This window comes from Cynocephalus volans, chromosome 10 (genome assembly GCF_027409185.1).
Source record: "Cynocephalus volans isolate mCynVol1 chromosome 10, mCynVol1.pri, whole genome shotgun sequence".
Lineage (NCBI taxonomy): Eukaryota > Metazoa > Chordata > Mammalia > Dermoptera > Cynocephalidae > Cynocephalus > Cynocephalus volans.
Window position 1 is genome coordinate 17,063,333 of NC_084469.1, and position 24,974 is coordinate 17,088,306.

The 24,974-nt window shown below is 38.8% G+C and overlaps 1 protein-coding gene across 3 annotated transcripts in view; it reads left to right on the plus strand.

Moving 5' to 3' along the window:
- Positions 1-24,974, plus strand: part of VMP1 (vacuole membrane protein 1) — a 136,925-nt gene that overhangs the window by 613 nt on the left and 111,338 nt on the right. For 2 of the 3 annotated variants that reach the window (XR_010024619.1, XM_063110982.1), the window contains exon 2: positions 9,210-9,258. The exons of the other annotated variant lie outside the window; for it this stretch is intronic. Coding sequence is in view for 1 of the 2 variants with exons in the window: in XM_063110982.1 (XP_062967052.1) it covers positions 9,234-9,258 (25 nt within the window). In the remaining variant the exon portion in view is untranslated. The remainder of the gene's footprint in view (positions 1-9,209; positions 9,259-24,974) is intronic. 3 annotated transcript variants of the gene reach the window in all.

Sequence of the window (24,974 nt, forward strand, 5' to 3'; positions counted from 1 at the left end):
TCAAAGGAATGGGCCTTCGCTCCAAAGAGCCCTTGCAGAAAACGGATCTCCCGCTGCTTTCATGAAAAATACAAGTAGAGTTCTCTGCTTTTTCCAAAGCCCTGACCCCTGTATTACATTACAGTGGAGGTATTTGCAGTAAAACATGAAGGTTGACTTAATCACTAAAATTCCAAGGAGCCATATGTGGCCCTGTGTCACACTGCTAGATTACTTATGACCTCCGGTAGATTTTACACAATCATCTTTTGTTTTGCTGCAACTGCATGCAAAAGCCTACTAATATGTAGACTGGCACTGTTTATGTATCTTGGCAGCATCGCTTCTTTTCCTATCTTTAGTGTCTTTCAGTTCTCCTTTGGGGCTTGTCAGAAATTTTGTAGAAAGATTGCATTGATAATTTGGAGAAGCTTGCACAAGTATTTCTAGTGCTGTAATGATAGAGAATTGAATATTCCGACTGATACTATCTAAAATTGTATTGTCATCTGATTTTAGTTGTGTATTCTTAGCATGGAGGATGATAGGGAGAAACTTTTACTAGGCAGCATTTTATGCATTCTAGATTATGTTTTTATTGAGCTTCGGAAGAGGGATGGTGGTACCCAGAAAAATGTGACCAACTTGTGTAGGTGTGAGATGACTCTAAAGTAGAAATCTTTCGTGTATTACTTCTTTGCCTACGTTATTTTAAAGCACTAAAGCATTTTTTTTTCCTTTGAGGGATATATCCTACTTGAATACAGTTAATTAATACAGTTCAATTACTGCGACTCACATTCCAGAAGAAAATACTGGATTTCTGAAATACTTCAATGAATGGTTTGATGCCTTTATTAGTTTACTTATAGCTAGTTCAATCAGTTTGTTGTTTAATTCATATAATGTTCTTATTTTTGAGCTAGAAAAGTTTTTTCACACTTGTCTTTGAAATGAAGTGACAAGATTTTTGAGATGTGAAATTATAAAAGTAAGATTTATCATTAGTTTAATCTGGCAAACTTGCTTACTGATTGTATAACCCCAAATCTGATCTTACATTCTTCTTATTCAGTTCAGTTACCCAGGAACTGATTATCCAGTTTCTCACACTTTTCCAACTTCTTACTGCTATTGGCTCATATCACCACTTTTTATAATTTTGAAGATCGTTAAACATTAAATGAGAAGACTTGGATCGAAGTCTGGGCACCAGCATTTATTGAGTAATGATTGGCAGGTTGCCTGACTTTCTGAGCTGGTCTGGACTGTGTTGATAAAAGTACTGCTCACTTTATTTCATAGGATTGTCACAAGGATTAAGTAAGATAGTAAATGTGAAAGGATTAAGGAAGATAGTAAATGTGAAATAACTGTATAAATGAAAATATGGTAATATCGTCATTTTATTCTGAGAGTGGTAAATATATCAGTGCAGAGCACAGTTACTTTGCATCGTTTTAAAATTTGATGTTTTTCAGACCGGCCCGTGGCTCACTCGGTAGGGTGCGGTGCTGCTAACACCAAGGCCACGGGTTCGGATCCTATATAGGGATCGCCGGTTTGCTCACTGGCTGAGCGTGGTGCTGACAACACCAAGCCAAGGGTTGAGATCCCCTTACCGGTCATCTTTTTAAAAATTAAAAAATAAAATAAAATAAAATAAAATTTGATGTTTTATATTTATGTGAAAATATTATCACACACTTTTCTGAGATGATCTTAACTCTACTTTTGAACATAGTAAAACTAGTCAAGGATAGTTTGATACTGTGATCTATTGAATTAGTTACACTGGTTAATAAGTAGGTGGCTGGGAAATGAGTATAGTTTTGCGCTTAGGAGTTTAAATCTGATTTTTCTTGGTCATTGTGTATTCTTTTTTTTTTTTTTTTTTAATTTTATTTTGTCGATATACATTGTAGCTGATTATTGCTTCCCATCACCAAAACCTCCCTCCCTTCTCCCTCCCCCCCTCCCCCCGACAATGTCCTTTCTGTTTGCTTGTTGTATCAACTTCAAATAATTGTGGTTGTTATATCTTCTTCCCCCCCCCCCCCCGGTTTGTGTGTGTGTGTGTGTGTGTGTGTGTGTGAATTTATATATTAATTTTTAGCTCCCTCCAATAAGTGAGAACATGTGGTATTTCTCTTTCTGTGCCTGACTTGTTTCACTTAATATAATTCTCTCAAGGTCCATCCATGTTGTTGCAAATGGCAGTATTTCATTCGTTTTTATAGCTGAGTAGTATTCCATTGTGTAGATGTACCACATTTTCCGTATCCACTCATCTGATGATGGGCATTTGGGCTGGTTCCAACTCTTGGCTATTGTAAAGAGTGCTGCGATGAACATTGGGGAACAGGTATACCTTCGACTTGATGATTTCCATTCCTCTGGGTATATTCCCAACAGTGGGATGGCTGGGTCGTATGGTAGATCTATTTGCAATTGTTTAAGGAACCTCCATACCATTTTCCATAGAGGCTGCACCATTTTGCAGTCCCACCAACAATGTACGAGAGTTCCTTTTTCTCCGCAGCCTCGCCAGCATTTATCGTTCAGAGTCTTTTGGATTTTAGCCATCCTAACTGGGGTTAGATGGTATCTCAATGTGGTTTTGATTTGCATTTCCCGGATGCTGAGTGATGTTGAGCATTTTTTCATATGTCTGTTGGCCATTTGGATATCTTCCTTAGAGAAATGCCTACTTAGCTCTTTTGCCCATTTTTTAATTGGGTTGCTTGTTTTCTTCTTGTAAAGTTGTTTGAGTTCCTTATATATTCTGGATATTAATCCTTTGTCAGATGTATATTTTGCAAATATTTTCTCCCACTCTGTTGGTTGTCTTTTAACTCTTTTAATTGTTTCTTTTGCTGTGCAAAAGCTTTTTAGTTTGATATAATCCCATTTGTTTATTTTTCCTTTGGTTGCCCGTGCTTTTGGGGTCGTATTCATGAAGTCTGTGCCCAGTCCTATTTCCTGAAGTGTTTCTCCTATGTTTTCTTTAAGAAGTTTTATTGTCTCAGGGTGTATATTTAAATCCTTAATCCATTTTGAGTTGATTTTAGTATACGGTGAGAGGTATGGATCTAGTTTCATTCTCCTGCATATCGATATCCAGTTATCCCAGCACCACTTGCTGAAGAGGCAGTCCCTTCGCCACTGAATAGGCTTGGTGCCTTTGTCAAAGATCAGATGGCAGTAAGTGTGTGGGTTGATTTCTGGATTCTCTATTCTATTCCATTGGTCAGTGTGTCTGTTTTTATGCCAGTACCATACTGTTTTGGTTATTATAGCTTTGTAGTATAGCTTAAAGTCAGGTAGTGTTATGCCTCCAGCTTTATTTTTTTTGCTGAGCATTGCTTTGGCTATTCGTGGTCTTTTATTGTTCCATATAAATGTCTGAATAGTTTTTTCCATTTCTGAGAAAAATGTCTTTGGAATTTTGATGGGGATTGCATTGAATTTGTATATCACTTTGGGTAGTATGGACATTTTCACTATGTTGATTCTTCCAATCCAAGAGCATGGAATATCTTTCCATCTTCTTGTATCCTCTCTAATTTCTCTCAGCAGTGGTTTGTAGTTCTCATTATAGAGATTTTTCACATCCTTGGTTAACTCAATTCCTAAGTATTTTATTTTTTTGGTGGCTATTGTAAATGGGCAGGCTTTCTTGATTTCTCCTTCTGCATGTTCACTATTGGAGAAAAGAAATGCAACTGATTTTTGTGTGTTGATTTTGTATCCTGCTACTGTGCTGAAATCATTTATCAATTCCAACAGTTTTTTTGTAGAGGTTTTAGGCTGTCCGATATATAGGATCATGTCATCTGCAAACAGGGACAGTTTGACTTCATCTTTTCCAATCTGGATGCCCTTTATTTCCTTCTCTTCTCTGATTGCTCTGGCTAGTACTTCCAACACTATGTTGAATAGAAGTGGTGAGAGTGGGCATCCTTGTCTAGTGCCTGTTCTTAAAGGAAAAGCTTTCAGCTTTTCCCCATTCAGGATGATATTGGCAGTGGGTTTGTCATATATGGCTTTAATTATGTTGAGATACTTTCCCTCTATACCTAACTTATAGAGGGTCTTTGTCATGAATGAGTGCTGAACTTTATCAAATGCTTTTTCAGCATCTATAGAGATGATCATATGGTCCTTGTGTTTGAGTTTATTAATATGGTGTATCACATTTATTGATTTGTGTATGTTGAGCCAACCTTGCATCCCTGGGATGAATCCCACTTGATCGTGATGAATAATTTTTCGTATGTGTTGCTGTATTCTGTTTGCTAGTATTTTAGTGAGGATTTTTGCATCTATATTCATCAAGGATATCGGCCTGTAGTTTTCTTTTTTGGTTATATCTTTACCTGGTTTTGGTATCAGGATGATGTTTGCTTCATAGAATGAGTTTGGGAGATTTGCGTCCGTTTCAATCTTTTGGAATAGTTTGTAAAGAATCGGTGTCAATTCCTCTTTGAATGTTTGGTAAAATTCTGCTGTGAATCCATCTGGTCCTGGGCTTTTCTTTGTTGGGAGCCTTCTGATAACAGCTTCAATCTCCTTTATTGTTATTGGTCTGTTCAAATTTTCTACGTCTTCACGGTTCAGTTTTGGGAGCTTGTGTGTGTCCAGAAATTTATCCATTTCCTCCAGATTTTCAAATTTGTTGGCGTATAGTTGTTTATAGTAGTCTCGAATGATTCCTTGTATTTCAGATGAATCAGTTGTAATATCGCCTTTTTCATTTCTAATTTTTGTTATTTGAGTCTTCTCTCTTCTTTTTTTTGTTAGCCATGCTAATGGTTTGTCAATTTTATTTATCTTTTCAAAAAACCAACTTTTTGATTCGTTGATCTTTTGAATTGTTTTTTGGTTTTCAATTTCATTCAGTTCTGCTCTGATCTTAATGATTTCTTTCCGTCTGCTAACTTTAGGATTGGATTGTTCTTGTTTTTCTAGTTCTTTAAGGTGAAGTGTTAGGTTGTTCACTTGCCATCTTTCCATTCTTCTGAAGTGAGCATTTAATGCAATAAATTTTCCCCTCAATACTGCTTTTGCAGTATCCCACAGGTTTTGGTATGATGTATCATTGTTTTCATTAGTTTCAATAAACTTTTTGATTTCCTGCTTGATTTCTTCTTGGACCCATATGTCATTAAGTAGAATGCTGTTTAATTTCCATGTGTTTGTATAGTTTCCAGAGTTTTGTTTGTTATTAATTTCTAGTTTTAATCCATTGTGGTCTGAGAAGATACATGGGATAATTCCAATTTTTTTGAATTTATTGAGACTTGATTTGTGACCTAATATGTGATCTATCCTGGAGAATGATCCATGTGCTGATGAGAAGAATGAATATTCTGAGGTTGTTGGGTGGAATGTTCTGTAGATATCTGCCAATTCCAATTGGTCTAGAGTCTTGTTTAGATCTTGTGTTTCTCTACTGATTCTTTGCCTAGATGATCTGTCTAATATTGACAGTGGAGTGTTCAGGTCCCCTGCTATTATGGTATTAGTGTCTATTTCCTTCTTTAGGTCTAATAGAGTTTGTTTTATAAATCTGGCTGCTCCAACATTGGGTGCGTACATATTTATGATTGTTATGTCTTCTTGATGGATCAGTCCTTTTATCATTAAGTAGTGTCCCTCATTGTCTCTTTTTATGGTTTTTAGTTTAAAGTCTATTTTGTCAGATATAAGAATAGCCACTCCAGCTCGTTTTTCTTTTCTGTTTGCATGGTAAATCTTTTTCCATCCTTTCACTCTTAGTCTGTGTGAATCTTTATGGGTGAGGTGGGTCTCTTGTAGGCAGCATATAGTTGGGTCCTGCTTTTTGATCCAGTCAGCCAGTCTGTGTCTTTTAATTGGGGAATTTAAGCCTTTAACATTAAGAGTTGTTATTGAAAGGTGTTGATTTATTCCTAGCATTTTATTGGTTGTTTGGTTGTCTTAGGTGTCTTTTGTTCCTTGCTTTCTGATTTACTGTTTGGTTTCTTTGTTTGTTGGTTCCTTAGGTTGTAGATAGTGTTTTTGTTAGCTTGTTTTCTCTTCATGAATGCCATTTTTATTGTACTAGCGGGTTTAGATTTTTCTTAGGTTTTTATGGCAGTGGTAGTTATTTTTCAGGAACCAAACCCAGTACTCCCTTGAGGATTTCTTGTAAGGGTGGTCTTGTGGTAGTGAACTCCCGCAGTTTTTGTTTGTCTGAGAAATATACTATTTGCCCCTCATTTCGGAAGGATAGCCTTGCAGGGTAGAGTATTCTTGGCTGGCAATCTTTGTCTTTTAGTATTTTGAAAATATCATCCCATTCCTTTCTAGCTTTTAGGGTTTGTGATGAAAAGTCTGATGTTAACCTGATTGGGGCTCCCTTATAGGTGATTTGACGCTTCTCTCTTGCAGCTTTTAAGATTCTCTCTTTGTCTCTGAGTTTTGCCAATTTGACTATGACATGTCTTGGAGAAGGCCTTTTTGGGTTGAATACGTTTGGAGATCGTTGAGCTTCCTGGATCTGAAGATCTGTGATTTTTCCTATACCTGGGAAGTTTTCTGCCACTATTTTGTTGAATATGTTTTCAATGGAATCTCCATTTTCCTCCCCTTCTGGAATACCCATGACTCGGATATTTGAGCGCTTGAGGTTGTCTGATATCTCTCTCAGATTTTCTTCCATGTCCTTGATTTTTTTTTCTTTCTTTTTGTCTGCTTGTGTTATTTCAAACAGCCCATCTTCAAGTTCAGAGGTTCTCTCTTCAACTTCGACAAGCCTGCTGGTTAAACTCTCCGTTGTGTTTTTTATTTCGCTGAATAACTTCTTCAGTTCAGCAAGTTCTGCTACATTTTTTTTCAGGACATTGATTTCCTTGTATATTTCCTCTTTCAGATCCTGTATACTTTTCCTCATTTCATCATGATGTCTAGCTGAGTTTTCTTGTATCTCATTCAGTTTCCTTAGAATTATCACTCGAAATTCCTTGTCAGTTATTTCAAGGGCTTCTTGTTCTATAGGATCTAGAGTATGAGATTTATTAACTTTTGGTGGTGTACTTTCTTGATTTTTTGTATTTCTGGTGTCTTTTTTTTGGTGTTTATTCATTGTGGCAGGGGGTTTCACAGTCCACCGGTTTGAGACTAATGACTAACTAGGATGTTGCTGTGGTTGCCAATTTGGTATGGCTCCCGCCGTGACTGCTCAGTTGGCCTCTAGTGTCTTGTGTGTGTGGTTGCCTCGGGTCTTGGGCTTCTCCGGGGATCCACCTTTCTGGTCAGCTTGTACTCTGCTGGGCTGGTGGATCACGCACCACAGGGTGTGTGATCTCTGTTGAGCTTTCACTTTCTGTACAGGACTTCTCCCCGTTCCGTGTGCTCTGGCCCAGGCTGTTAGATCGTGCAGTGGTGACCCCACCGGGTGTGTGGTTTCTGTCAAGTCTCCGCCTCCCTGGCCGCATGTCTCCCCCCTCTGTGCACACTGTGCTGGGCTGGGGTGTGTCTTCTGCACCCCTCGTCTATCAGCTGGGCCTTCAAGACCCTGCTCAGCACCGCCTCGCCCAGGAAGTCTACCAGGTTTCTGCTAGGCACAGACGACCGGTCTCTCTGGGTGCCTTTGTAGCACTGTGTAGATCTTTCTCGGGTCTTGTTCACCTTTGTATCCCCCCGGTATAAACCGAGTCTAGTGCCCGCCTGCAGCCTGCTCTCCGGCAGGTTCTAGCGGACCTGGGAACTCTCCTACCACACTATTCCCAACCAGAAATTCGTTAGGCTTTTTTCCGAACTGGTGGTCGCAGAGATGGTATCTGCCTCCCAGTAACAGGAAGTTTACCGGGCTGGAGTCCAGGGTGTGGTGGAGTGACAGTCGGCCCGCCCGTATTTCCTAGCCCTCCCAACACTGGTCGGGACGCCCCACACCCCCAGCCCCGCCAGAGAACCGCGGAGGGAGTGGGAGAGGAGGCCGGCCCGCAGGGTCCGGAAAGCCCCGCGCCAGGCCAAGCAAATGGGCTCAGTGATGGCCGATCAGGGCGGAGCTGCCCGCACCTGGGAAAATGGAGGCAGCACCGGGGCAGTGAGTGGCCTGGTGGTGCAGGCGGAAGCCGCGTGGGCATCCACCCCCCGAACAGAGCTGTGCCAGGGATCACTCACAGTGCTGTGCCAGGTCGGGCGCTCGCTCTGTCTCTGGTTTGTTGCCTTCCGTGTTCTCGGCGCTGCCGCCTCGGGCTGTTCAGTCGCGGCGCCGCTCGGGCGCTCCCAGGAATCTTCTTTAATGCCGGCCTGAAACCTCGAATCCTGAATAGGGCAGCTGGCCGCCTGCAGTGCGGCCCCAGCCTCCGGGATCCTGGCTGCATCCACAGCAGCCCTGGCGCCGTGTTCCCTGTTTCAAGACTCGCTTTTGCAGCTAAGAATCAGTTCTTTTCCTGCTCCACACTTCAAAGCTGTTGCCGGTAAATGAGGCAGCCTCTCCTGCCGGGGGCAAAGTGGCGTTGAGCCCCCACGACCGGCCAGCAGCAGCAGTCCTCCCTTAAGAGATGGCCAGAGGAAGGTCCACAAGTTTCCCGGCTGCCTGAGGCCCAGTGGCCACCTTTTCCACCTCAGCTACTCCGCGCCAGCCGCCGCAGCCGCCGCCATCTTGAAACTCCTGGTCATTGTGTATTCTTATTTGTGAATTTCCAAGTGTAGAAAAAGTTTTTGTGCTTATATGTAGCTAACTAAAAGTTAGAAGTAGCCCTACCTTACTTTATTAAGTAAGAAATCTTATTATTTCACTGAAACCTACTGAAACCCAATATTTAGAATTAGAAGAAATCTCTGTGAAGTATAGTTAGGTTCTTCCCTTGTACTAGAGGAGAAAATTGGGACTCCAAAATAATCAGTAATTGGCTTGCCTGAGTTCATCTGGCTTAGGTAGTGCCAGAACCAGAACTGGAACTAAGGTCCCAAGTGTTCTTTCAGTTTTGCTGAGGTTGTCTCCAGACATCTTGATTAGGTTTGATAATATTTCCTGGTTCGCATGAAAATGTTTTCTCTTATGTATTAAAGGCATACACACATATATGCATATACACACATACACACAAACAATTTTTTCCTTTTTATCTAGTTTAGTCTTATAAATTGTTGGAAAATAAGAGCTGCTTGGCAAGATTTGCAGTGGAATGGATTAAGGAAATAAAATTAGTTATATTCTTCAGAACCGTTTTTCTGAGTTCATGCTTCATTACTTTCAGGTGTCTTCATTCTGGCAAGTGGAAATGACAGAGGATCCTTGTAACACATGTATGTACTGAGTTTTTGCTAATGATAGGAGGGAGCTGTATTAATTTCTTTGCTCCTGCTAAAAAAATTGATCCAAGTTGTTTGTAATTTTAATATTCTGTTATGTTAATTATTATCTATGGAGACATTTCTCTAGTTATTTCATTCTGGGTAAATGGCTGCTATAGAAGAGTTAATTCTTGTTAGGAACTCTTTTTGGTTCCATTGATTTCACAAAACCCATTTAGTCTCTCCTTTCTAGGAGATGATAGTGCTAGGTATTACTGTTATTCTTGTTTTTTTTTTTTTTTTCTAAGTGTCCTGTGTGTGCCTCTTCCTTTTTGATGTGGAAATAAACCCTAGATTAGAGAATCCTGACGAACAGGATGAATTGAAGTGATAATTTTGTTGTGGTTGTGTTAGTTGAAACTCTCCTTTCACAAAGACTTGCAAATATTTGGGGGAGTAAACTTTTAAAAAGCATATAGCCTCAAGAAACTCCTTATTTTGTTCGGGAAAGCAACTTGGGATAGAGTTTGCTGAACTGAAGTTATATATTATGTAAACCCTTATATAAAGCTCTTTTTAGAATATTAAGCTCCTTGATTTGTAGAATCAAGGAAATATGAACAGGAGATAAAAGGTGTCAGATAAAAGGTGATACTTAAAGTTTAAGGCATATTTAAATTAAGCAAAGGCAATCCATTGAGTAACTCTATCCCAGTTTGTCTACCTATAGTTGATAGAGAATTTGTTAGTATTTCCCAAATACTTAATCTTTCCATTAGTTCATTGTGATGTGTTCTCTTGTTTGGGGGGTTGTTTAATGATAGCTTTGGTTGTTATAGATTATCTGCAAAGACTAGGCAGGAAGTTTTAAGAGCCAGGACTATAAAGCTAGACTGCTTTGGTTCAAATTCCACCTCTATTACTCTGCAACCCTTGGACTTGTTAAGTACTTCTTGCTGTCTCAGTTTCCTCCTTGACAATGAAGTCAGTACCTTTATTATTAGGGTTAAATGAATAGATTTAAGTATAGCATTGAGAACAGTGTCTGTGGCATATAGTTAACTATGATTATGATCATTATCATCATGTGGCACATTGAGCTGTTCCTAAGAACTCTTTCCCAACCCTCTTTTGAAAGCATGTCTTTACATTGCTGCTTACTTAATTATTGTTTGCTCATTATTAATGAAGTTTCAGTAAATAAATATCTCAGAGTATACATTTCATTTCATGAATATTTTACAACATATGTGGGATTCTTAATCAGAGGAGGCATTCTTGTAGGCCATTCTCTTTACCTTTCTGTATTATTGTTAACAGATTACATTATTTGTGTAAGTCATAACACAGAATTTGGGAATTGAAAAAGAAACCGACCAGTTATATATATATATTTAATGATGTTTTCTAGCACTTTCTTTGCATGGAAAGATCATTTTCCAATGACATCTATTGCCTTATCTGTCCATTCATACAGTCAATAAATAAACATCTTGTGTCCTTGGCTTTATACCATATTCTGGGGAAAACAATGGAAAACAAGAAGTGTTATGAAGGAAAGAAAAAAGGTTCTGAGAGAGTGTTAACAAGGTGGATATATGCCTCTTTGAGGCTGGAGCACAGTAGACTTGGAATAAAGTGTCTTCAGATGAGGTAGGAAAGATATGCAGGGCCCAGGTCATTCAGAGCTTTGCAGGCCATGGGAATGAGTTTGAATTTAATTTCGAGTACAATAGGAAATAATTTTACAAGTTTAAGTAGAGGAGTAATGTGATTTTTAAGAAGTTCACTCTTTCTCATGCATGAAGGATGAAATAAGGGGACAAGAACAGAAATGGAAAGAGAAGTGAAGAGTCTACTGCATTAGTACAAGTGGGAGATGAATACAGCCTGGATTAGAGGGGTGGCAAAGAAAATGGAGAGCAGTGTATGGATACTAAATATATTTGGAATAGGGCTTGGTTCAGGATTAGATGACTGGTAAGAAAAGGAGAAGAGTCAATGATGACTAAGCTTCTAGATTTAGTAACTGGGTGGGTGGTTGTGCCAGGTACTGGGAGAGGGAAGGTTTGGGAAAGACCAGGTTTTTTTATTTGTTGTAAGAAGGTAGATAGGTATGCAGAGGAAAAGACATTACATTTGAGATACTTAGGAATTATTCAAGTGGTGTTATTACGTATATAAATCTAATGGTCAGAACCAGAAATACATATTCAGGATAGTATTTTAAAACATGGAACCTGATGAGTCACTTGGGGAGACAGGAAAGAGGAGAAGGCTGGGGTCAGGTAAAAGAGATGAATCTGGCAGAGGAGACTTAGAAGGAGTGTTTGAAAAAAGAAAGGTCAGATACACAAAACTAACAGTGGTTATATCTAGCAGGGAGAGCACTAGGCAGATAAGGGATAAAGGGGAGCAAGATTTATTCAGTTTTTTCATATATATTATTATTGTTATTTTAAAGTACATAAAAGTTTTTACTTGTTCAGAATTCTTTTAAGAAATGGTTGGCTTTGTCAAATGCTGCTATCATTCTAGATGAGGACAGAATAAAGTTGAGTAAAGTTAAATTGGTTGATCTGACTAACCACTTCTACCTTTATTGTTGATTCTAGGTCCTTCCAGAAACTTTCAGGTCTCCAACTTACAAAAGGCCTTTAGTCAAGTGAATATCCAAGGTTCCCTTGCCCCTCATAAGTTTTCAAGATCTATTTATAGGAGATTACAGTACTAGCTTCTATGAAGCAGAGTTTTCTTCAGTTTTTATTAAATAGGGTTTTATTTTCTGTCATGATTTAACTGATAAAACTTTGTAAAAGATTGTATGCAATTTATACATAAATATATTTATTTGTATCCCAACAATTATTTGTATGCCAAGATTACTTAGTGCCTTTGAGCTTTATTATGTTATATAGTAAACTTTTATAGATATTTTTGTTTCCAGAAACGACATTTTAATGAAATGGAAATCAATTTGATGTATCTGAAAAACCCTAATTTTTGAAAATTTAAGTATTCAGATTTGTCAGTAACCTTAATATCTATTAGTAAGTGAAACATGCTGAGCAGACTCCTACCTCAAAGTATTTGTACTGCTTTTTTCCTTTCCCTACAGTGCTCTTCCCATATTTTTTCGTTACTGCTTTCTAATGTCAAATTCTCAGAGAAAGCTTCTCTATCCATCCCATTAAAAATTGTGCACAAGCGTGCATATGCACACATGCCAATTTTCTGTATTTTTTACTGTAGGACTTATCGCTGTCTGTCAGATGTTTGAAGTTTTGTCTGTTCACTGCATCTCTAGCATCTTCAACAATGCCTGACACATAGTATACACTGAGTAAATATTTGTTAAATGAGTAAGTGAAAAATTGATTTTTACTGTTGTATCATTTTTATTATGTAAGTGAACCACAATTTATCAGCTATCCTGATGATGAATGTTTGAGTTGTTTATACCTTTTGGTAGCTTATAGCTTTTCCTGGGCCCCTCCCTTTACACTGTTCTATCCTAATAGCCCTGACACTCTGGGCCTGTGATGGGGAGGGGCAGCCTTGAAAATCTCTGAAATGCCTTTGGGGTTATTCTCCCATTGTCTTGGTGAATATCACATGGCTTCCTTCTATTCATACTGATCTCCTTATCAAAAGGTCCTTGGCCACACCCTTGGTTTTCTGTCCTAAACAGGCTTTCTTATTCCTTACTGAGAATTTTTTAAATCTTTACATTCTGCTTCCATCTATAAATCGTTTCTCTCTTCTTGCATTTTACTGCAAGCAGTTAAGAGAAGCCATACAGCACCCTGAATATTTTGCTGCTTAGAAATTTCTTCTGCCAAATATCCTAGTTCGTTTTTCTTAAGTTCTGCCTTCCATAAAGTCCTAGGTCACACACATAATTCAGCCAAGTTCTTAGCCACTTTAAAGCAAGGATGACCCTTACCTCAGTTTCCAATGCCTTATTCCTCATTTACTTCTGAGACCTATTCAGAATGATCTTTACTGTCCATATTTCTACCAACATTCTGTTCACAACCACATATGTAATCTCTAAGAATACTGAGGCTTTTCATACACCTCTTGTCTTCTTCTGAGCCCTCATTGGAATTGCTTAATGCTCCATTCACAATAAACTGGGCTTTTTTTTTTTTAGCATTCGTTGCAAGACTGTTCCAGCCTCTACCCATTACCCAGTTCCAAAGCCACTTCCACATTTTTAGATATTTGTTATAGCAACACCCCACTCCTAGTACCAATTGTATCTTAGTCTGTTTAAGCTGCTATATCTTATTTCTCACAGTTCTAGAGGCCGAGAAGTTCAAGATCAAGCCACTGGCATCTGGTGAGAACTACTCTCTTCTTTCAAAAGGGCACCTTGAATGCTTGAATGCTATGTTCTCACATGGTAGAAGGCAGAAGAACAAAAAGCGTGAACTCCTTCAGTCAAGCCCCTTTATAAGGGCACCTAATTCTGTTCATGTGGGAGGAGCCCTCATGTATTAATCACCTCTTAAAGGCCCCACCTCTTAATACTATCACATTGGCAACATCACATTTTAGGGGGGACACAGTCAAACCACAGCAGTTATATACCCAAGAATAGAATCGCTAGCATATGGTGTGACAATATTCAACTTTGCAAATTGTTTCCCAAACTTTGCTGTTATCATACTTCCTGTTTTTTGCCAAAGGAATACATATAAGAAATGATGTGGTAGACTGTAAAATTGAGTGGTGGGTTGCAGAATGGCCACAAATTCTTCCTGCTGTTGGATGCATTCCCCTTTGCAATGTGATTTAATTCCAGAGTCTGTCTTTCTACCCTTTGATTCTGTATTTGGATATGTGACTTGCTTTAGTCAGTGGGACACTGGTGAGTAGACAGAGCTACAAGCTTGAAAAGCACTTGCACTTTGAGACTTTTCCTCTCTTATTGCTCTTTGGAGCCCTGAGCGCACTGTGTGAAAAAAGCCCAGGCTAACGTACTGGAGGATAGACGACCATGCAGAGCAATCCCAGCTGAATAAGGCCTGCTTAGCTCAAGAGCCAAGCCAGCCAAGACCAGGCATACCCAACCTAACCCCCAGAATCATGAGAAATGTTAACTTATTTTTTAAGTTGCTAAACATCGAAGCTAAGTTGTTACACAGCAAAAGCTAACTGGTACAAATGGTATCTCATTGTGATCTTAATTTACATTTTTTGATTGTCAGTGAGGGCAAGTAGATATCTTATTGGCCATACATATTTCCTCTGCTATGAAATCCCTCTACATGTCATCTGCCTGTTTTAGTTATGTAGGATGATTTGTCTTTGTCTCTTTCTTTCTGTTTGTTTTTTTTTTGGCAGGGGTAGGAGGGTGAGAGTTGAGGGGAGGTCGTGGCCAGTACAAGGCTAAACCCTTGACCTTGGTATTAGCAGCACCATGCTCCCCCAAGTGAGCTGACTGGCCAGGCCTTTTTCTAAACATTATTGATTCTTTATATTCTGCCTACTAGTCCTTTATCAGTTATATGTTTCTCTGGTTTATCTTTTCACATTCTTAAGGTACTTGTGGTGCACTTAAGTTTTGATATCAGTGTTTTCCCACTGTCAGTCTTTTCATTTATGGATAGCTCTTTTGTGTATCTTAAGAAACCCTTCCCTATCTCAAGGCAGAAAGGTATTTATGTTTTCTTCTAAAAGTTTTGCTTTTTCACTTTTAAATCTTTTATCCATTTGGAACTGAATTTTGTGCATGGCTCAAAGTAGGAAATCCAAATTTTCTTTACTTACTTGTGTAACCAGTCTCTCAGTGCAATTTGTTGGATAGTCTCTTCTTTCCCCACTGATATGGCTTGCCACTTCTGTCACAGTGAGTTCTAAATATACAAGGATTTTTTTGCAGGCTGTCTTTTCTGTTTCCAGGTCAGTTTCCATCTCTATGCCAACACAACACTGCCTTTATTATTTACTTCCATAACGTTATACATCCATACAGATATGTATTCTGGGTATAAGTACTCTGTCAGATATATGTATTGCAAATATTTTCTCTCATTCTGTGGCTTACCTTTTTGTTTTTTTAGCAATGTGTTTCAAAAAACAAAAGTTTTTAATTTTGATAAAGTCCAGTTTATTAATTTTTCTTTTATGGTTCATCCTAAGAAATTTTTGTCTACCTCAAGATTGCAAAGATTTTTTTTTTTTCTGTTTTTTCCATAAGCTTTACATTTTTAGTTCTTACATTTAGGTCTATGATCCATTTCAAATCAATTGTATATACTGAGAGATAAGAGTCAATGTTTATTTTTTAATAAGAATATTCCATTATTATAGTACCATTTGTTGAAAAGACTTTACTTTCACCATTGACTTGTCTTGTACCTTTGTTGAAATTAATTGTTCCTATGTACATGGGTCTCTTTCTGTATTCTGTATTCTCTTCTATTGATCTATGGTCTACCCTTTTACCAAAACCACTGTGATGATAAGTGTCGCTTTTTAGTTAGTTTTGAAATCACTCAGTACAAGTCCTTCAGCTTTGTTCTTTTTTTTTTTCCTTCTGACCGGTAAGGGGATTGTAACCCTCGGCATGGGCTGTCTGCACCATGCTTAGCCAGTAAGCGCACCAGCCATCCCTATATAGGATCCGAATCCATGGCCTCGGCACTACCAGCACCGCACTCTCCCGAGTGAGCCATGGGGCCGGCGCCAACTTTGTTCTTTATCCAAATTGTTTTGGCTGTTCTAAAATTTTGCACTTCCATATAAACTTGAATTTGTCAGTTTGTTAACTTTCTATTTAAAAAGCTTGCTTGAATTTTGATCGATATTGCATTAAGGCTTGCTTAGTACATTTTGTGTTGCCATGACAGAATACCTGATATAGGGTAATTTATAAACAGTCGGTATTTATTTGGCTCCCGATTCTGGGTGCTGGGAATCTAAGAGCATGGTGAGGGCCTTGGTGTTGTGTCATCCCATGATGGAAGGGAGAAGGACAAGAGAGCCTGAGATCAGGAAGGAAGGGGTCCAAATATATCATTTTTATTAGGAACCCACTCCTGCAATAATGGCATTAATTTATTTGTGAGGGTAGGGCCCTCATGACTTATTCACCTCTGAAAGATCCTACCTCTTAAAGATATCATGACAATGACAATTAAATTTTAAAATGAGTTTTGGAGGGATATTCAAACCATAGCAAGGCTATATACATCAGTTTGAGGGAAACTGACATAGTAACAATATTGAGTCTTCCAAACGATCAACAAGGTATAGCTACCCATTTACTTAGGCGTTCTGTAATTTATTTTCTTACTTTTTATTTTTAGAGTAGGTCTTGCTTATATTTTGTTAAATTTATATCTGAGTGTTTCATGTTTTCTGATGATATTGAAAATGAAATTCCAAAAATGTATTTCAAGCATACAATATTCTACTTGTTTCTTCCAAGTATATAATAGAGTATCGGTTTTGATCTTTTCTCCTGTGACATTGCTAAACTCACTTATTGCTTCTAATAATTCTGAGCATTTAAGATTTCTCTCTTCTTTTGACCCATAACTTATTTAGTGCTGTGTACATTAACTTGTAAAAATGTAGAAATTTTGTACTTCATATTTTTGTTACTAAAATTTGACATAATTTCTGGGTTATGCCCATTCTTTGAAATTTGTTGAGAATAGTTTCTTGGCTTAAACATGGTAAGTGTGGCTCATGAAAGATATGTATTCTCTAACTGTCAGATGCTGAATCTTACATATAGTCTTACATTATATTTGTTATTTCTATTGTTAAAATCTTCTGTCTTTGCTGAATGTTTTCTGTTTGTTTGGTTTTTTCTTTTTTTTGCTTGAAATATCATTATTGATAGTTGTTTTGAAATCTCCCTATTTAATGTTGGATTTATCCGTTTCTCCATATCATTTTATCAATTTTGATATTATAAATTTTGATTTTTTGTTAAGTGTATTAACATTTAAAATTCTTATATCTTTCTGATAAATTGAACCTGTTGTCATGTTCTTTGTCCCTAATAATCGTTTTTGTCATAATGTTTGTTTTTTCCTTATTTTCAACCTTCCATGCCATTATAAAACAGCATAGACTTTCTAAAAATTCAGTATTCAGACTGTCTTTAAAGTGATGAGTTTAATGTATTTAGATTATTGACATACTTGGACTATTTTGACTTCTTTCTATCAAGTACTATTTTATGCTCTCCAGTGTTAGAACATTTTAGCTCTAATCTTTCTCTTCTTGGTTTATAAACCATTGTTTTCTAAATTTCAGTTCTTTTAAAAATTATTGTCACAAATTAGACGACACTTTTATTATTTTATGTTATGCTTGTTTATGTGTACCTACATATTTATCATTTTATTTTTCTACATTTCTTATATTTCAGCCAATTTGGGGGGAATCATTGGTTTCTTCTTATTGTATGGTCTCAAGATGTTTTCTGTTTTAACATCTGGTGATAGACTTCCTGTTTTATTGCTTACCTAGTAATGTCTTTATTTGGTTGGGTACACAATTTGAGAGTGGTAACTATTTTATTTCAACACTCTTGTAATATTATTCCATTGTTTTTGACTTCCATTGTTGCAATTGAGAAGTCTGTTTCATTCTAACTGTTCTTTCATTGTCAGCTATCTTTCTTTTAAACTTTTTTTGAGATCAAAATCTCTTTGTTTTTGTGTCTGTAGTTTGATTGCAGTGTTTCTGGACAGGATTTTTTTTTTTTTTTTATCAGTTCTGGAAAATTTAGCCTTTTATTAAACTTTTTGAATTTACGTTTTCTCCATTTTTTGTATTCTTCCGGGATTGCACTTAAACAAATGGTAGACCTTCTCATCCTATCTTCTGTGTCTCTTATTTGTTTATATTTTCCATCTTTTCTCTGCTTCATTTTTAATAAGTTTTCTGGATATCTCATCCAGTTCACTTCATTTATGTGTAATCTGTTATTCATCCACTGGTTTTTTATCTTCAAAAGTTATGTTTTTTATTTCTAAATGTTTATTTCATTTGTTTTTTCTTTCAAATCTATTTAGTTTTGATAGTTATTTTTATATGTTCATCTTTGTAATTGCCTTGTTCTTTTAACATTTTATACATAGCTATTCTATAGTATATTTATTCTGCATCTGAATTTCTAATATCTGTTCTTGTAGAGGAGGTGGCAAGAATAGGTGTGTGGGGGGGTCTGCATTCATTGTGACTTGCTTTCTGGTAACTTTGTGAGTCTATTGATTGATTTTATTCTGTGGGAGTCTAGTGGGCCTAATTTATGAAGAGAGTTTGCTTGTACTTCTGCTTGGAGTTAGATGGACACCTCTGACTCAGGACTACTTCAGTGGCCCTGTAGGTTTTAGACCAGAGAGAAAGTTACAAATTCATCCTCCCACCTCAGAAGTAAGTATCCCTACAATGATGTTGCTATAGGAGTCTTGTCTCAGTATATCCCTGGCCCTTCCAGTTGCCTGTTGCTCCTGTTAGATTTCTACAGCTCAGGTTCTCTTCTGTTCCCACCATGGCTCACAACCACTCTAGTTCTTGGGCCATCCAGTCTCTGTGCCTGTTGTATAGTTTGCTTATTTTTTGTAGAGATAGAGGGGACCTTAAAGACTTCCCTTTTTGAAACCAGTGATGTCTCAGAGAAAATACCTCATCCAGATCTATTTTATACGGAGAGGAAGGTGTCTCAGTCTTCTTAGTACATGTACCTGACTTGGCAGAGTAAATGTTCCTGAGAAGTGTAATTGACATTTTCCCAAGTGTGCTATTTTAGTTTATTATTTTATACAACCCTATCATGAAGCCATTTGGATGCTGAGAATTCTTTGATATAAATAATTGCACTGTAATTTATCCAGTACGTTCTAATTTTTTAAAGATTGAAGTGGAGGTCCCTGGTGAATATTACTGGGAAACTCTTTAATATTTAAGGGAAAATAAAACCCAAAGTATTCTTTAAAGAGTGCAAAGAATGATAGTTCACCATTGTAAAAAGTGCTGCAGGTAATTCTAATCTTAGTAAATGTTGAATGACTACAATACCAACAGTGATGTCTGATTATCTATCTCACAGGTGGAGTGGGGAACATTACTACTATTTTAACGGATGGAGAATATGTAGCAGGTTCTAATATTTTCCCAAACAGTAGATATTAAAAATATTCTCTTTCATAGATTATAAATTTTAAAATTATCTTCATCAAATCCTTCATTTTGTTATAAATAATGTGAAGCATCATGGACCTTTGTCATTTGAAAATATTCTGTGATTTAAGTTATTTTATTATTAATGACTTGTAACGGCTAGTTTATATTCCCCAGGTATTAAGCTGCAGTAAAGTAGGAAGGGTCCGTTAAGCAACCTGAATTTAAAATTTTGTCAGAGAAACACACAAATAGTAATAACCCACAAGGAAATGACCAAAATAGACAAAGGTGAAGTCATCTGAGGTTCGTGCATAGTCACTTCAAGTAGTGAGAAACAATAGGGATGAGTGCTCTGTTAATTCTAGTGTGGAGATCATTTATCAATACTGGGACAAACTAACCTTTGGGCAATTTTTCATCATTTTTTTCTAGGGCTCTGGAATTCCTTGGTGACAATTGAAAATACTCTCACTGGGTTTTTTTATAGTAGAAAAAATACAAATTTGTACTTGGAAAAGTGAAGTTGAAGTGAAGTTGAACTTCTGCTTTGCCTTTTATATGCTGCTGAATTGCTCTTTGGGGCCCTTTGAGCCCTCAATTTTTCATTTGTGAAAAGCGAGGATAAAAATAACTGTCCTATACAGAAGGCTGTTAGTATCATATTAATCTATTTGTAAACTATAAATCACTATAGAGAATCAGTTATTACATAAATCCACAACCCTACTCTTGTACTAAGTAGAATTTTTGCACTGTTAGAAAAGAAAGGAAATTATGGTCATCATTTACTCCATTGCAGGGCCTGATAACTGAATGGGGAAAGAGAGAATCAGAGATGTGAGGTGAAATTCCCAAAGTTTTACAGTTAGGGAAATCTCCCAACTCTAATCTGGTATTTCTTTCACTGTCTTACTTCTTGACCTTACTCTTTCTTACTCACCCATCTTTTTGGTGAAAATGTTTTGCTGAGATTGCATTGGTTATGAAAAACTGAATGAACATTTAGAAGTAGATTAAGAGAAAAGAAGAAACGGGATATTCCAATCTGTAATTGTACAAATTGTGCATTTTCTCCTTGAAAATCAAGTCATGTTTTAACATGAAGGAACGTAAAATGATATTTTCACATATGGGGAGTAAGAGGTAAAAAAAAAAAAAAACCTATAAAACATATCAGACTCTCAAAAAGGGAGTCTCTAAAATGTCTTCCAAATTGTGTCCTTTTTAATTGGGATTTTTACTTAAAATTTTATCTAACTAAAAATTAGATATACAGCATTGACCTTTTCAATTATTAGAAGCCTGTGATGAGTTGAATGTAGTTTACACATCATTAAATTAAATTGAGGCACATTTTAGGCCAGAAATATGTATCATCATAGCCTGCTAACCCACGGTAGAGCTAGGGCTAGGGCTTACAGACCCCGTTGTCCAGACTGGGTCACAAACCATTTTCACACAGGTCTACAAGCTAGGTAACAGGAAAAGGTCTTTGGAGCCGTGGGTGAAGAAACAATAGGCTTTATTTTGAGATGCAAGCTCTGCCCACCAGGAGTTCAGAGTTCAGAGCTGCTGGCTCACACACTGAAGAACACACAGAATAGCAACAAGCTAAAAATACATGGCCGCACATGTGGACTAACTCCACCCCCACACAACTTGTTTACAAAGAATGTGGTGCACCACCCCCAACCTGACCTGAGGCGAGGGGGCCTGACTAAACTACCATGTTTTCCTCACAATCCACCCCCTCAGGGTCCCTTGCTATACAATCTATGAGTTCAGAATCTTCTGCAATGTTCCCTTAGTAAGGATAAATGGCTCTTACGTTCATATAACCTGTTGTCTATTAAATATGCCTTAAGGCTTGTCCTGTAGTTCTGTCCTTTTAACTTTTAGCTGCACATGTCCGGTTAGTAGTCATCGTTGATGTGATTTTCCATGGGAATCCTGTAGTCATATTGATGGGAAGTTCAGTGCATATTCAGTAGGCCAACACATTGATCACACAAACATATGTATGTACCCAGTCGACTCTGGTGCAGTGCCAGCAGCCAGCACACTGTGGGTGAAAAGACAGAAGGGTTGTTGGTACCAATAGGGGAAGTTCTCACCCCTCTGGTAAGATACATGCCAGTTTGCCATCCTGAGAAAGGATGGTTGTGGAAATAGGTATCTTACCTGGTTTATGAACCATATGTTATCCACTAACACTGTTGTATCTGTAGGTTCTACATGTAACAGTATAGGGGAACTCATAATTGGCCATAATGTTAATACGAATGTGCCCTTTGGAATAGGGTGCTTATCAGTTCTCGGCCATGTTACCTTTACTCGAGGAGGCCAGGTACTTATCATCCAAGGTGAAACTTGCAAGCCTTCCTGTAATCCTTTCCCCCAAGACCCTATTAGACCTACCCAGCATATATGGGGGGCTCCTATTCTCTAAGGCCATTCCCATTGTACTGTCTGTCCCTGTTGCAAACAGGTTGGGCTGTAAGAGAATATTTCTATTCTTGCCGTTCCTGGCTTCAAAAGCTTATCTTTAGTAGTGACTTGCAGTTGTATAGGTGCTGCAGCCCTATGCAACAGAGCTTCCACTGGAGAGGGCCTGCCCTTGTGGGATCTCTCATTTAGAATCCTGACCGTCGGCCATAATCACCATGTCCACCCCTTCAGGGATGGGGGTTGGGTAGATAGCCTTAGTCCCTTTTTTAAAAGACCATTGTATGGTTCAATCATTCCCGCTGCCTGGGGATGATATGGCACATGTAACATCAACTGAATAGACAACTGGGAGGCCCACCTCTGAACCCCATGTCCAGTAAAGTGGGTTCCGTTATCACTCTCTGTGACTACAGGCCAGCCATACATGGCTGTAAAGCTATTCAGTGTCTTCACAGTGTTTACCTGGTCTGGGGCCTTACAAAGCCATACAAACAGAAGACCAGTAGATGTATCAACAGCTGTGAAGATGTATCTGTAATTCTCTGACCTTGGCAGTGGTCTGACAAAGTCCACTTGCCATTGAGTCAGGGGCACCATTCCTCTAGTTGTTTGCCCATCTGTATGAGGCACCTGCCAGGGTGTGGACTCTCTTGAGCACATACTGGACAAGCACAGCAGGCGTTCACTACATCTTCCCATTTTATAGGCAAAGCCCATCTTTGAGCGGCCATCCACATGGTTTTGCTGCCAGCATGCTGCATTTGTTGATGTAACCACTGGGATACATCAGTAGCTGGGGCTCTCTCCAGCCATCTTACCTTAGCCAGAGCATCAGCTTTATCATTTCCTGGACTGGCTAAGGGGAAGTGTCCCATGACATGGAAAAGAGTTACTTCTTTCTCATGTTCCAATTCCCATAACTCTTGCCACATAGCTTGTCCCCACAGGAGTCAGTGGCCTATCATCCACCGCTGATATTTCCAAGTAGAGATCCAAAAGGTTAAACCTTTGTACACAGTCCAGCTGTGAGTACAGATGGTTAATGGCCCAAGCTCATTTTTTATCACCATCCATACTGCTCTCAATTCAGCCCATTGACTGCTTTGCCCTGTGCCATTTTCATACCACATGGTATCTGTTAAGGGCTGGAGGTCCCATGCTGGAGCCATCTGTATACCAAGCTTGCTCTGTGATAGGTCCCTGTCCCTCATGGAAAGGTGTAGCCCTCCACTTCCATGGGTAGGGGTTCTGTCAAAGTTTCCTCCACAACCTCTACTGAGCCTAGCACAGTTGGCAACTCTTTGGACAGAGGACTCATTGACACTGTGCTCCTTTGTTCTATATATGCTCCCCATTTAGACAGAGTGGGAGTCTGAGCTATGCCTGTTTTAGCGTTGGTTGCCCACATGTGCAGCCAACCTAGTATGGGTTATGTCATCCTTACTAGGACTTTGGCAGTTCCTGTGATAGTTTCAGTGACCATCAAGGCAGAATACACAGCTGCTAAGTGTTTTTCTCTTAGGGAATAACGCATTTCAGCACCCTTCCAGAGCTGAGACCAGAATCCTACAGGTGTTTGGAATTGGTCTTGTCTCTGACACAAACCCCATCTTAACCCCTCCTGGGTTATATGTATGTCTAACTCAAACGGTTTAGTGGTGTCAGCCACTGATAAAGCCTGTACTTGCTGTATTGCCCTTTTTGTAGCCCGGTAAGCCTGTTCTACTTCCTCAGTCCAATCCCAGAGGGCTCCTTTCTTTGTTAACGCATACAGTGGGTATGCCATTTGAGCCATATGGGGTACAAAAGCTCTCCAATACCCCAGAAGTCCCAAATATGTCTGTGGCTGAGCTACAGTTAAGGGTCAGGGATATGCCTGTATCTTGTCTATAATAGCTTCTGGGATGACTCTCATCTTACCTGACCAGACCACTCCCAGGAATTTGACTGACAGCCAGGTCCTTGCACTTTGGCTCTGTTCATGGCCCACCTACATTGTTCCAAATGACTTAGCAGCATTGGAATTGCCTGGATTAAATCTGTAAGAGAGTCAGAGGTTAGTAACACATCATCAATGTAGTGAAACATTGTAACCGTGCTGGGTTCTGTCCACTTGGCTAGGACCCCAACCACTAAACCATGACAGATGGTTGGGCTATGCAGACAACCTCAGGGCAATACGTGAAAGGTCCACTGCCTTCCTTCCCAGGTGAAGGCAAACTGATCTTGGCTATCAGCTGAGATTGGAATAGAGAAAAAAGCAAGGTCCAATACATAATGATAAGTCCTCAGCTGATCCATCAAGTGGTGAACTGAAGGCACAGCTGCATGCAAAGGAGGCACTACTTTGTTTAGTTCTCGATAATCTACAGTCATTCTCCAGGTACCATCAGGTTTTTTCACTGGCCATACCAGAGGATTAAATGGGCTATGAACCAGAAGAATAATGCCAACTTTCTCTAACTCCAATACCGTGGCACCTATCTCTGCATGTCCTCCTGGTAGGAGATACTGCTTTACATTAACTACACATCTTGGCTGGGGTAACACCTGTGGGTCATGTTTAGCATTTCCTCGTAACACAGGCTTTACTGTCCGTATTCATAGCTGAAACTCTCCGACAGTTGTTTGCAGGTGCAAGCCATAAAGTACATCCATACCCAAGATGTACTCAGCTACTGGAGATATATATACAGTATACACACGAGGAGGCAATCGTCCTATGCTTAATGGCAGTGGCACAGCTTTCACTTCAATAGTATGTCCTCCATATCCATCTATATGAACTGTGGCCCCTGGAAACTTATCTGGATTGCTGTGTATCAGGCTACATTCTGCACCTGTATCCACCAATGCCAAAACATGCTGTACATTTGTCCTTGACCAGTGTATTGCTAATTCAACATGAAGCCTCCGGTCCTCACCTGCCCCCAAAAGATGAGCACCTTGACCTGTTCCCTAATCGAAATGGAACAGTTCATCCGCCTCCTCAGGAGCAACCAAAAAATCCTTAAAATCCACTGAGCGTACCTTGCTACTTGTTTCCAGACATTTAGTGAAACACCGTTCAGGTAGCAATTGTTGCTACAAGGCGAACAGGACCACATTTGGCTGCCGGTCAGTTT